Here is a 14,643-nt window from a genome sequence, read left to right on the forward strand (position 1 = left end):
GTTGGCATCAACTGGGATATATTATTTTATTATAATATCCCTAATATATTCTTGTTTTTGTTGTAAAGAAATTACATTATTTATTTATCTTTTTATTTAAAATTAAATAGTTAAATAATTTATGACTATTTCAATCTTGACTGAATTTATGGGATATACTATTAAATTTATATTTATATTTCGATATTTTCGTTCTGACATAATGATACTGTCAATAAATAATATTATTTATTGAGCTGCGGTAATAAATAATGTAACACGATTTGAATTTGATATGTTTATATACATATATTTTTATATTGATTGAAATTTGATCGGTATATTATAACATGTTAAGAAATCTCTTAAAGAGAAAAAAGAAAGGGAGACAGAGAGAGAGAGAGAGAGAGAGAGAGAGAGATCGTCATTTATTGAGTGCTCTAGAATTAAGTCCTCTCAAGCGCTAAAAATAATCATTATATTTATGTACAATAATAAACAGTAGAAATCATACATTGATATAAATAAAAATAAAAGAAAACTAAAAACAAAATTAAAAATGAAATTAAAATTAACGCAAATATATATGTATAATATACAAATATACTATAAATCATAAATATAAAATTATACTCTTACTGTAACAAATGCTTATACAGTACCCGATATCACGATAACACGACATTACGATAATACAGTACAAATCATACATTAATTTTCAACAAATAATTATACAACTTGAATTTAAAATCGCGCAAAGAAGCAACATTACGAATATCCTGTGGGATACTATTTCAAAACTCAGCAGCACAGCTGCTAAAAGTCCACTTGAAAAATTCCGTGCGGCATAGCGGTAATGACAAATAATCATTAGGAATTCTTGTACGACACGTTGATATATTATATTCTTCTTGAATTCAAAGCTTTGGTATATAGCCTTGGGAAAGTCTAATGAAAGTGTAGCAAACACCAGGCATCCCACGAAATACAATCGCCTCGCCTTTACTTTGAGCCATTCAAGATCATCAAAATAAAGAGAGACGTGCTCATCCCACTTAATCGGGAACACGTATCTCACACACGAATTAAGAGCCCTTTGAAGTTTAAGATCTAGCTCGCCAGTAATATCGATCGTAACAGTACAGCAATAATCGAAGATAGAAAAAATAAGGATAGTTAATGTTAAGAAATCTCTTAAAGAGGAGAGAGAGAGAGAGAGAGAGAGAGAGAGAGAGAAGAGAGAAAATGGAAAACATTAAAGAGAAAAGTAGAAAATATTTTTTCCTATTTTAGAATTATCCCAGTTAATGTCACATTTACGTTAGTAAATGGAATTATAAGATTAAAGTTTGCGTCTAATTTTACTTGTGGAATTTTATTATACGCTCAGAGGTACTTTCTTACCGTCACCGTTCGTCATAGCGCGTGTTGTAATTTTACATGCGCAGATACTACCCTCCTTGCAGTCAAGAAGCTACTCAACCTTACCCGAGGAAAAGGCTGAAAACTGATAAGACTGCGGGAGTTACGCAATATTGTGATAAAGGCGAACGTCGTCCCTGCTGTGTGGGGTGATAAACGCGACGCGGAGGCTCATAGACGCGCGCGGCAGACGCGGAGAGAAGGACGCCAGGCATCCCGTCGCGCGATGCGAGGAACGCTCGACGGGACATGGCGAGGCACCGGGAGAGAGGAATGCCGGTTAACGAGGATAAAGGGCATGGCGTAATGGACAGTGCGCGCTGAAATTCATGCCCGGCCATAAGAAAAATTGGACCCGCCGACGCCACGCCGCCACCGCCGCGCTTTTCCCACCGGGGAATTAATTCGTTGGAACTTATAACACGGCTTTCGCCGCGTGTGCTATACACGCTCCCCGATAAAGCGTGAACGTCGTTAGCAGGGAGAAAGAAATTTTAAGTCGGTGGGCGTCGACTTTCATTAATGAAGTTTTAAGATAAAGAACGTCACTTGAACGTAACTTCGAAATTTTGAACGTAAAATTATCAGAGCCTTTTTCTGTCAGATTTCTGTTGAAGTTAAAGCTGCTGAAAATTATCTTCATAAACGTTCATTTAGGTTCAATTAAATTACGAAATTTGTTTATTAAGAAAAAAAAAAATATTGTATATATGATACTAATTCACCTTTTCCGAAATCGTGCTACATATGGAACATTGTGGAATTTTTAGCCACAAAATATTTCGCGAATTGGCGGTCGAATGACGATAGAAGTTTGTCTCTTTTTTTTTTTATAAAGATCTCTATATTTCGAGAGATAAAATAATATTGTGTTTTGTGCGTTACTATCTGGCGAACGATAGTGCGGGAGTTTTGACAGGTGTATCTTGTCGTGTTTATCCACGTTACCGCAGAATCCCATCGTAACGGATAAAAATCGCGCAAGCGATTTTGGAGAAGATGCGATCTCAGCACGGATTATTTTCCTTTCCGCTTCAATCCGTTGATGCACTCTCTACTAAGAATACTTTCTCTCTCTCTCTCTCTCTCTCTCTCTCTCTCTCTCTCTCTCTCTCTGTTACCATACAAAGCCTGCACACACGTAAAACTTTTCAGATGTATTCGCGAACGTCGCGCTATACGCGTATAAAAATTTCCTGGAATTTCTACCATTTTTCCCGCCGTCAGAATGAGACAGGTCAGAACGAGAACTGACGTCGCAAGCTAGCTAATAATTATCACGGTCGTTGGCTGAGCTCTCATTTTCAGAATCGTATTTTTCCGAAATAGCCAGACATATTACGCATGCGGAACGTGAAATAAAATCCAGCAGGCCGAATTAATCGCCTACGATTCTACGATGGAACCAGCTGGCATTCGCGTACGTTAAATAGGTCGTTTCCAGGGACCTGAGCGCGCTAGGGCTCCATTAACCAGCAGCGCGGCTGCAGAATCCGGATCTGCGAATCCGAAAAACCAAGAGAGAGATCAGGCCCTTTGTTGGTCTCGATCTCCCATCCCCCTCTACAACCCTTTCAGCATCCGTCCTTCTTCCTGTTCTTGTTTCATCTCTCTTTTTTCCAGTGAGCGTTGACGCAATGCCAAATTGAATTCGGCCTCGCGCGACGGTTCGTGAATAATTCCGCGAGAGCATCCGTGTGTCGTCTCTGTCAACAATAATCGGCCAGTTGTCGCGCATCTCTCTTTCCATCTTGCACATTGCCTTTTTTCACTGCACCTACAACTGCAACCACGCGACGAGGACGGAATGAAAAAAAATATATACAGAGAGAGAGAGAGAGAGAGAGAGAGAGAGAGAGAGAGATATGTCACCAGTCATGGAGTTGAGGTTTTTCTCTCTTATATTTTATCCGGCGCGTGTGTATCGATTTATTCATCGCGGAAATCGAGCGTAACGAAGCGCAAGATGCCTCCAAACATTGGACCCTGTATCTGTCCACGTCTAATTTTGTATTCCACCCTTTCCATGTTCTTGTTATCACCTCTCTGCGCTTCCTTTTTTCTTAAATAAAAAACCATAATTTACCATCATGAACAGTTTCATCACTCGGTACAATTTCATTCCTCCGCAAATTCGCTACTTGTCACTTTAAATACACTAACTGAATTCTCGCAACATGCCATTACTATAGATATACGGCAGCTAATTAAATGTGATAAGGATGAATTTGTCGTAAAATTATATTTAACCGTCCCACTTTGCAGAGAGAATTAATTCATTAAACAGTATCTTTTTAATCTTGAAACTTGATTTTTCTGACTTGTTCTGGAAAAATTGCAATACGATTTCATTAACAATCGATGTAATCATATAAAGACGAATAAAAAGAGTTACAAATTAATTTTAATTACACTACCAATTAATGAAATATTTCTCGTATTTTAACGTGTTATTATTATAATTTTGGGAAATATTTAAAAAATATCGACATAATTTTGTAATATTCAGAAATAATTTGGGAATGAGAAGATTAATTTTGATGAATTTTGGCAGGTATTAATGATATCTGTGTGTTAAAGAGTATAATCCAATATTTGTGATAAATGAAGTCAGAAAAATACACATTTCAATATTTTACATGATAAAATATATCATCATCATGATTGGTGATGATTTAAAACAAGCATGTTGCATGTGACATGTGTTAACGGAAATCTTTTTTACGTATTTTACTTTCAATGTATTCCTGGATATATTGGCATGCGTATCTCTGACACTCTGTCTCGTGAATTTCATTTTACATTTTTTTCTGACAAGGTTTACACTCTGATCATCATACTGTTATTTAAACATATTCTCATTAAAAGATTGCATCGTCGTGTGCCTCTCGTAGAACCTCTCTGTTATTTTCTGAAATAGCTTTGTGTTATTATCACAAATGGAATATCGGCCTCGAACCATAATTTCCTGGCAATGCGACAGTTTATTTTCTCTCTCTTCTGTTCTGTAAATAGGAAGAAAATGTAATGGAAGGATACGAGACTGTTAACGGCCCATTTTCTTCCATGATGCAATCAGTGAAAAATAATTGCAGACAAAATCAACCGCTTACGCGTTCGAGTCTGTTTTAATTATCAAGCGCTTGCCACTAAGCCGATATTAATGGCGTGAGTCTGCTCGAACGTAGAATTCTCTCTCTCTCTCTCTCTCTTTCTCTTTCCCCTCCCTGCACGTGCCATCGCGAGCTCTCAGACGGTAACGATAATTTGTTTAAGGTGGCCAAAAGTAATATACATAAGTATATTTCTTTCTTTCTTCTTCTTTGACACAGTGAAATAAAGTGACATGGACGGGGAATCGCGTTCATTGTATTGATCTTTTTAATAATTCACGCAAAATTTTGTGCATTTTTATTATCTTTACCTTATAAGAAAGTTCGCATTCTGTTTCATCGCAAAATAGTAATGTCATTTTTTACTTTATAATTGCAATTATATATATATAAAATATTTTAAATAAAGAGACGACATACGAGATATAATGGAATAAAAAAAACTTGAAAATGACATTTTCTTGAAATGTCTTTAAACTATAATTCATAACATAGACATTTAGAAATCATTGACAATTCAAAATGTTATTTCTTAAAGACAATTATCACTATTTCATTAACAATAAGAGGTATAAAATTATGTAAATAATCTCATTTTTCGTAAAAAGAAATACGTAACGAAGAATGGTGGAAATTTATCTCATTGCCACTTGCAGATATTTATAATTATTTCGAAGTACATTGCGCAAGAGTCTGTCTCTCTCTCTCTCTCTCTCTCTCTCTCTCTCTCTCTCTCTCTCTTTCTTTAATCTCATATCTATTTGCGGAGAATTCTTTCACTTTATACAGCTTTATACATTTTTTATTATTTTATGAATATTATATTTCAGAAATAAAAACTTTTTAATAAAAGCGAACTCCAACATATTCGAATATCGAATAATGACTCAACTCCATTTTGCTTATATAAAATCGCATATTCGTTGATTCTATATTAGAATTACTTTATTATTGGGTTACCAGATTTTATTAATATTTCATTAAGCTTTTATATCTTATACGAGAAAATATCTCTCCCATTACAAATTTTGCAATTACATTATGATAATTTCGCCTGATATTTTATTCAAGAGAACTGTGATTACTCAGTGTGTATAATCATGATAAATGTGTGGAACAAAGGGACGTTCCTCTGGGATCGACGTTAGACTTTTTACGTCTGATATGAATTGTATGGCAAATGTAGGAATTAGAAATCGCGCATAATCCAACACCTTTGGCCAGGATTAACCTCGAAAAGCATCACGAGACTGCAATTACGCTACATTATAGAAAGGTGCATTATAGAAAGTAATTTTGTTGTTACGTGGTAGCGAACCTTCATAAAACTAGAACGAGCGCTTTTTCCATCTGTCGAGCTTGCATTATTTCATTCTTTCGGTGTTTTTCATCGTCTATTCCATTCACTTGTTCTACACGATTTCGTCCGCATTATGTTTCCATGTCTTGCTTGACAACGGATGTTTCGCAGACAGAAAGTAGAATACATTAAATACTAACAATAAGTATTGTGTAAAGACATTGTTATTCTCATTCTCTACGTAGCAATAATACAATAGCGATGATCAGAGTTTCGGATTTTGTCTCACACTCCTCAAGCGAGGATGTTTAAATTAAGATCGACTAAATACAAGTAACTTGTTTATATATGTATATATTTAATTCTAATTCATGTATCGTTATTCCATCTATTGGATATGCAATCATCGCAATCCATAATATGTGAATTAATATCCTCATGTCGAATTCAAAATCTGTTTGTTGTTCAATTTCAGAATACTATCCTACCTGAAGCTGTGCATTTTTGGGAACGAGCATTGATGGTGCGAGAGACGAAGAGTACTATCAGATTGAACAGGTAAGTTTAGTTTAATTATTAATCTTTTCGTTATCTTAGAATATATTTCATTTTTTACAGTCTATAGTAATTTTAGTAAGATAATGTTTCGTTTTTTTTTTTCTATTTATATTGGATGATAATGTTTCAATTCAGATACTTATTATGATAGGTACTTTAAAAACGATATTAAACAATATTAAATGAAAAATAAATAGTATTTACATTTATAACTCATATATTTTGCCTTCTTAGAAATTATTTAATTATTTAATAGGCAAAAAAAATAGGTTATATATTAATATCTGATAAATTTTATCGATATTTATGGATCAAAGCAGATCCAAATATTTTCTTCAACTACGTTGTGAAAAATTATTTATCAAAAGTTTTTGAAACTTACATAATTTTAAGTTAGGTACATCATCTTATTCTTCGAATCTTGATCTTTAAAATGAAAAAAACTGTTCAGTTACACTAACTTTAAGCAAAGAGGTACATTAATTTGAAATACACTATATTCCAATTAAGCAAATTTTTGATCGAATACCGATTAGAATTAAATACTTTTTTAGGAGATTTAAATAATTTGTAACTATTTTTCATAAGACTTTAGATAAGAAACTTATAATAAGAAACAGGTAAAAGTTATGAATATATTTCAGTATTAGAAATACTAATGAAAAATAGTATTTTTTAAAACAAGAGAATAAAAAGAAACAAAGGAAGGATATTAACGTTAGATGATATAATCCTCCAAAAACCATTTGCATTATTTTATCTTAATATGCGTATGTACATAGCAGTCGTAGCGTTTATTTGCATAGAAGCCAAGATGCTAAGCTAAAAGCGTGTGAATATGTATCGCACGTATTTGCGTCCGCATAACCGTTCATCTGATTTACTACTGCTAGAAACACGTACTAGCATTATTATGGTTCTAGTATTGTGACATGCATACTTGTCGTGTATTAATATGTTGCTGCGATAAAATGAACATTTGTTAGAAAAGTGATTATTTGATAGTGAGATTTTTATTGTTTAACGCGAATTTAAAATTTTTCGGAGATATTAAAAATCGGATTAACTTTTATTCTCTTATCTAGATTTTATTACCACACAATATAATGTAATATAAATTATGCAGTTTTGAGATTTTGGTTCTTTAGAAAAATGCTAGATATGCTAATGCACCTAAATTAATTCGCCATATTAAAAAAAAAATACAAAAAGATATGAAATTTCCTATGAAAGGTTGATATATTAGAAATTGTTTTGTAGCAACGTTAGCAAGCGGCTGTGTTAGTAGACACATCGGAAAGAGATAAATGTTCGCCGTTCGTTCTCGACCCTTTTCCGGATGCGGTAGCCAGCGTAGTTTGGCCGCAGATACGCTAGCAACCTAAATTAATGCATCCGTGTCCGCCGAGCAGATAAATAGAACACATGGAAGTGCATGGGCATAAAGTCGCGTGTACACATAACTGCATAGTTATGTGGTTTTCTGCGCTTGTAAACAAGCTCTACATTCCTCCCGTGTTTCTAACGAGGTATTACTTTTCACCGCGATATCTCGCACGCTGGCACGGTATTTCCGAAACCACGCGCGAATTGTCGCGCGTGAACAGCCATTCGCGAAGACAGTGTAGCTATGAATTTTCCGTGATTACGGATTTATGGCCCAGCATGTGGATGATTTAGTGCAAAAATGTAATTCGAGTAAGCTTTCTTGCATCGCAGATACGACCTCGTAAATTGAATGTTTTTATAAACAGTAAAATAAGATCTATATGCGGATTGGAAATATGAGAAAATAAACTATTGTATTTATGTTTTTATGATTGTTTCTATTTTTTTTTTAATTTAAGAATGATATTTATCATCAGATTTTAGATATTTTTGTATGAAATAATTGTCTCTTTTATTATAAAGTGAAATTAATTAAAATATCTTCGAAAAGAAGAATTTCTAAATTTAGCGATTTAATTAAACAAAAGTTAAAAAAGTATAATTTAGTATAGATATAAAATAAATTTATACGTAAGTTAATTATCAAATTAACGAATTTATGTTCAGGAATTTATCCTATTTATGTGTTTGATGTCTCATGTATGATTTTCAATATCATTTATTTATTACATATCATTGTGCTCGTTTTATTTGCGATATATTAAACTTATTTAGTATTGCGCTTCCTGAAAGATATCTTTTATTGAAATAAATTGAATTTATATATTTATTTGCATTTCTTCTTTTATTTATTATCTCTTGTTCTCGTTCTTTTTTCTTACTTAATAAAGATCATAAAAACTACATATACATTAAATGCATCAAGCATCAGCGGCAGGCAATATTTTATAACGGAACGATTATTCTGCTATCTAAGCCTATCTGGAATGTCCCGGACAAAAAAAGCTTTACGCTTCCGGTATTTGCTGTTGCCGCAAGCAAAGGGTGCTAAGGGTGAAAATTGCGCAAGGGATGACTACCCTCCGCTTAAGCCATGGTCAGTGCAAATTCGATCGATCGGAATGAACGTGCGCAGCGCGGCTTTCTTCAGTTTATCGTGCTCAAGCGAATATTTCGTATCCTTATAGGGTATTGATGTTCAGTGAATAAAAGAGAAGAGTTTACAAAAGACACGTGGAGATGTAAACTGGGTGGTGGATATAATACAGAGAAACGCGTGAACTAAAATAAGACAAAGAGAAACGTCGACTCGATACCGGGGTACATACATCAATCTCTTGCCAACTTTTATTCCTATTGCTGCCAATAAAAATCCAGGCGGGAACTCGTGGTAATCTTCGCGTGTCAGCTGCCTCCTCGAGAAAAACTTTGCGCGTTTATCGATTTCCTATGTATCATTATATACTATTTCCCATCACTACGGTGCCGGAGATAAGACATTTGCGATTAAAGTGTGTTCAATAGGGCTGATCGAGTATATCCGCGCGGATAAGACGTTAAACTTCGAAAAATCGAAAGTGCGAATAACATCGTGCTTTTCGCTAGTGATCAAGATTTTTGATGAACGGAATATATCTGTGTAAAGTACAGTAAATTGAGATAAGATTGCTTTAACAGCACTGTAGACACTGTAGTTACATTAACTTTGTGCTACAATAGAAAAGAAATAGGTTAGTATTTCAAACGCAATACTGTACACAACGTGACAGAAACGGTTTATGTATGTTATAGACTTCTAGCAACAATAGATATAATGATTTTTATCGTAATAAAAGAAAGCATCTCATGGGAAGTATTAGGAAATAATGTAAGTATCGATATGACACATCGTCGACATGGACTTTAAAACGTTTCGTTACGACAACGTTGTTTCATGGACAATGTTGAAAGTCTTTTCCTCTTTTATTTTGTTTATCTTTGATAAAAGGTTAAAATATTTGTAATACGCAGTTTCTCATGTTATTTCACTCCAAAATAATTCACAATAGAATCACAAAGTAAGAAGCAATTTAGCTATTTTTATTTTAAAAAACTGACGATTTTTTAGATACAAAATTTTGTTAGATAAACATATCTCTTTATTATAAAATTTTATTTTCGATATAAATTTATTATGAAAATATTTTATACTACTACATATAAATATTTAGATTTAATTGAGAAAAACTGTCACAATTATTTCTGAACCAGAACATGATTCCTATACGATTTAAGATGCTGCAAGATTTTTATAAAAATTATCTTCAATTTTTTTTTCATGAAAAAAAAAAAGAATATATTGCAGACATGCAATTTTTCATGAGACGTTAAGAAAATTACATTATTTATTTGCAATTTCTCTCCTTCCAAAGATTAATCGTGTCGAAATATCGTGTACAATGCGTGCCGGATTATGGACGGGCAGCACATTAATTCGTGTCGGTCTTCACAAAAGGTAAATGTAATGCCTGTCGCTCAGAATGCAGAGTGAAATCGGATCAAATGAAACCTGTGCACGGGGGTGCCCGCGCATACAAGCGCAGGATTGCGTTGGGCACGCGTCAAAGGAGATTCGATTTGAAAGAGCGAGAGAGAGAGAGAGAGAGAGAGAGAGAGAGAGAGAGAGAGAGAGAGAGGGAGGGAGAAGGAGAGAGGGGGGGAGGAGGAACTATTGCGTTTAAACGGGGCGAGCACGCGTGTAACGTTTATCGGTCGAATGCGCGCCATGATATGGTCGGTAGGGGGCAAGGATTGTGGAGGATGATTCGCGGGTCGTTTACATAACGCGGTATTACGGCATAACGACTGTAACGCTTTAATGCACTTCCGGACCGTGCATTGGGTTGCCGATTGAAGATGCTTCGAGAGTCTCTTTAGCCGTTTGCATGGAAGCGGTTTAACCTGCATTCTATCTATATATCTCTCTCTCTCTCTCTCTCTCTATGCTTTGGATTGTCAGAGAATCTGTCCATGTCTAAACAATGCACTCAAATCTATCGCAGCATACTCTTCAATAGAAACAATATCTATTATCTCTTGAAACATTGTTTAAGCATTTTGTGTTATCTAACCGATTTATATCACATTTTCTTTCAGTCGTTTCTGTATTTAGCTTATCTAAAATATAAAATATAATAAACTGTCTATTATATGCAGTAATTATTTGATAATTATTAATGATAAAGTAATAAACTTTTAAAATATCAATTTTTTTCAAAATGCTATAACTTTTTTTTGCACACATTATATTTAAGAGATATATGTGTAACATTTTGGACAGTTAATTTAAAATGAAATATTTTGCTTTATAATAGATATTTTATAATTAATGCTTATTATAATTTATACTTATTACTTGTTAGTATGATATACAATAGATATTATTTATGATAGCTGTTATTAGTGGAGATGAATAAAACAGAAAAATATATTAATGACCATATATTTATGGTGTCTATTCGATACAATGAAACAGCAGTAGTAATTTTATGTTTAAGGCGGCTGTATCTAGTATCTAGGGAACCTGAATCCTAGCAGCAAGTGTAATTACTTCGCGTCGAACATAAATCTCACATAACGATGGAACGCGTTAACGTCCGCTAATAGCATTAATTAGAATGCCCCTGCGGATGTATGCGACGCTAACGCGAATTGTATATCTTGCAATTAGGGCAATTTTTTCGGTATTTCCTACTTTTTGTGTGTCTGCATTCTATGCTCGCTACTAATTATGCTATCTTGATATCATAATTCGTACTTTTAATAAAGAATGAAACTATTAATTATTTTTTCAATAATGCAATATTGCTCGAGAATATGAGTTATAAGTTATACATTTTAAAATTAGTTTTTTACTACATTCTTTTAGACAAATTCATATCTATTTGTATCGACGATTAACTTTCGTTTCCATATTGTCAAGCGTAATAATTAATTAAGTCAATCAATCATGAGTCGTAATTGCCAAACTATCCATAGATAATTTATTTGCCTCATTTAATCTGACAGTTTGAAATAGCATGCATGCAACTGATATAATTTAATGTATAACACATTAAATAATCAAATTGTAATAACTAAATTTGTTGTATAATTAATAAAGGATATTAATATGTTCCATTGCAAAGCTTCTATGTAACAAATAACCATCGTAGCTCTGTATATATTTCCATGAGAATGTTATACGTTTCCAGGAAAACATGTTGTTATAATGCATATGAATTTGTATACGAATATTAACGTATTAAGTTAGAAACGAAAGCTCTTTAAGCAACAGTAAAGTTAGATGATATCAACAAACCAGAGCAAAGCGATGTTATATTTGTTGACACGTGTATCGATTTAATTTAAAGGATTTATTTTTTTTTTATACGGATATCACGCGCTGCAATCAGGGTATTGTGCATTTCAGCTTGTATGGGCTCGATTTCCGTCAGTGGCTTTGATAATCGTGCATACGTAACATATCATTGAAATTTCTATGGGAATGTTAGCAGTATAATTACCTGGTCATACAGTCAAGCGTCACATATTTACACACGATATGCTTGCCAAGCATAATATTCCATATTGCCCGTATCTCTAACTGAATATAAATAATAACGTAAGCAAATATAACAAATATTATATTTTTAATTCCGTATAATTTCTTATAATTATATATGTTCAATTTCATTTCGTTACGTTCAGCATGTTAATGTTTCGAATTTCATATCGTGTTTCTGTGTTCACTTATAATATAAACAAATTACATGGATTTCACATCAAAATTTTCCTAATATTTATTTATGTTTAAAATCGACATTACATGCAAATACTTCGTTACAATGAATACTTTAAATTTTTATTTATAACATCATGCACGCTCACATATTTCCATGTTTTTAAATATCTCTGTCTCGATAAGATTACGATTACTCTTGACAGAATGTATTTTTTATACTTCGAGTATTACGAGCATGGCATCGTCTATTAATATCTGCGGGAACTCTACTGCATACCGTGCATCGGTGTACGTACGACCGGCTTCAGTTAGCCGTGCAAGACCGTAATTAATTTTAATGATCTCCCAGCACGACAATAGCGCCTAACTGCCTCTCGGTTACCCGTTCTCCCCAGAATTTCTACCAGAACCAGAACGGGCCTGTCGTAATTCGGTCGGAAACAGAGAAGGGGGGGAGGGAGGGGGAGAGAGGGGGAGAGAGAGAGAGACAGAGAGCGAATCAAGTTTCAATGAGCGCGACGTCGTTGTGTGAGCTTCAAAAATTACGGTAATCGTTTTGTTTTAATCCGTGCGCCGGTAAATCACACCGGAGCAATCAGGTCCGTCGTAGTTGAAATGCAAAATAGGCGCGTGTCACGTACGTGGCACGCGCGTCCCACGCTAACGATTTCAGCTCGTCGTATACCGACGGCTACTAGTACGGGGACCCCGGTATTTTCTATGACTGGGCCCCAGGTAATCACATCCATTTACGGCCCGTGCGCGCGCGCGCGCGACAGAGACATTTTAAGCCAGGTTTGCAGGAACGTTATGGATATGCCAAACGACCTCCGGCAACGTAATTGAATTTGATGCGATGACCTGCAAAGCGCATGCTTGTTTCATGAACGACGTTGATCCTCGTTGCAACGCTTTAAGGCTTTCATGGATATTCGATCTGGATATAATTCGATCTCATCATTTTCACATATTGATAAAATTCTGCAGCCTCTCCAGGGCAGAATATCGTAATGCGATTCAATGATATCACGAACCACGTTTTTCAATTTTTTTTTTACTTTCCTTTGTAATTGAGATAAAACAATTTTGGAAAAAACAAAAAAGAAATCGTAATATACTTGTAAGGGATAAAAAAATATATAAACCCCTCTATTTAACGTTAAATTAAAAATTCTGTCATTATATAATTATCTTCCCTCATACCTATAATTTATGAAAATACAAGAAGTAAACATGATTTACATAACAATTATTACAGATAATTAAGTATCATTATATACACACATGCACACATCTGGAAGGTTATTATAAAATATTTTTATTTAATATTACTCTATTAAAAGAAGACTATTTTATAAATAGATAAAGGTATAATAATCTTATATTTCCTAATATACTTAACGACAGAAAAGTTTTTCCTAAGTACAATTAACGAAAGAAAAGAAAATAAAAAATGATAATGTATCATTATTTTCATGATATTAAAAGTGATGCTTCGTTGCAAAGCAATAAAAGTTAACAAGTTCTTTGCATTACGTTTGCTTTTAACTTAAAAAAGGATCTTCTTTCAATTAAATTTCCGTATCTGATGCCAACTTTACCGATACTTTTTATTATGTTTCATCTGCCTTACGTGACATAGCTTTTACGTCCAATGCTTTCATTATTTCCTGTTCCGATCATTCCATTTGTGTTCTCGCATCGTAAGTAAGAGTGACGGAACTTTTTCATCAAAACTTTCTCGGCGATGGTACTCTCTGACCATCGAATCCCGAAGGATGTTGCCTACATTCTTCCTTTACTCTCTGTCCATTTCTTTCTCGGATTTCCGGATTTACCTTTCTTTTCTAGCTAGTCGAGCATTTCGCAACAATAAAAGTTTTCTTAAATGGATAAGAAGAGTAAAATAGAGATGGTTATTATTTATGATATGTATAAACTTGTAAATAAGAAGAGCAGTACAATTTGCGTGTCAAAAATTTTACATCAATAATAACACACAAAAATATAAAATATAATACACACATACACGTACGATAAATTAATAAAATATATATATGTATATATATATATATATATATATATATATATAGAGTATATCTCTCGGAATCGTATGAAAC

At 33.8% G+C, this 14,643-nt stretch overlaps 1 protein-coding gene across 1 annotated transcript in view; it reads left to right on the top strand.

Annotated features, from left to right (window-relative positions):
* LOC108748251 (leishmanolysin-like peptidase) overlaps positions 1-14,643 on the top strand; it is a 282,732-nt gene that overhangs the window by 238,926 nt on the left and 29,163 nt on the right. The window contains exon 4 of the mRNA XM_018486286.1: positions 6,290-6,372. Coding sequence (XP_018341788.1) covers positions 6,290-6,372 — 83 coding nt within the window. The remainder of the gene's footprint in view (positions 1-6,289; positions 6,373-14,643) is intronic.

The sequence above is a fragment of the Trachymyrmex septentrionalis genome, unplaced genomic scaffold (assembly GCF_001594115.1).
Source record: "Trachymyrmex septentrionalis isolate Tsep2-gDNA-1 unplaced genomic scaffold, Tsep1.0 scaffold22, whole genome shotgun sequence".
NCBI classification, from domain to species: Eukaryota; Metazoa; Arthropoda; class Insecta; order Hymenoptera; family Formicidae; genus Trachymyrmex; species Trachymyrmex septentrionalis.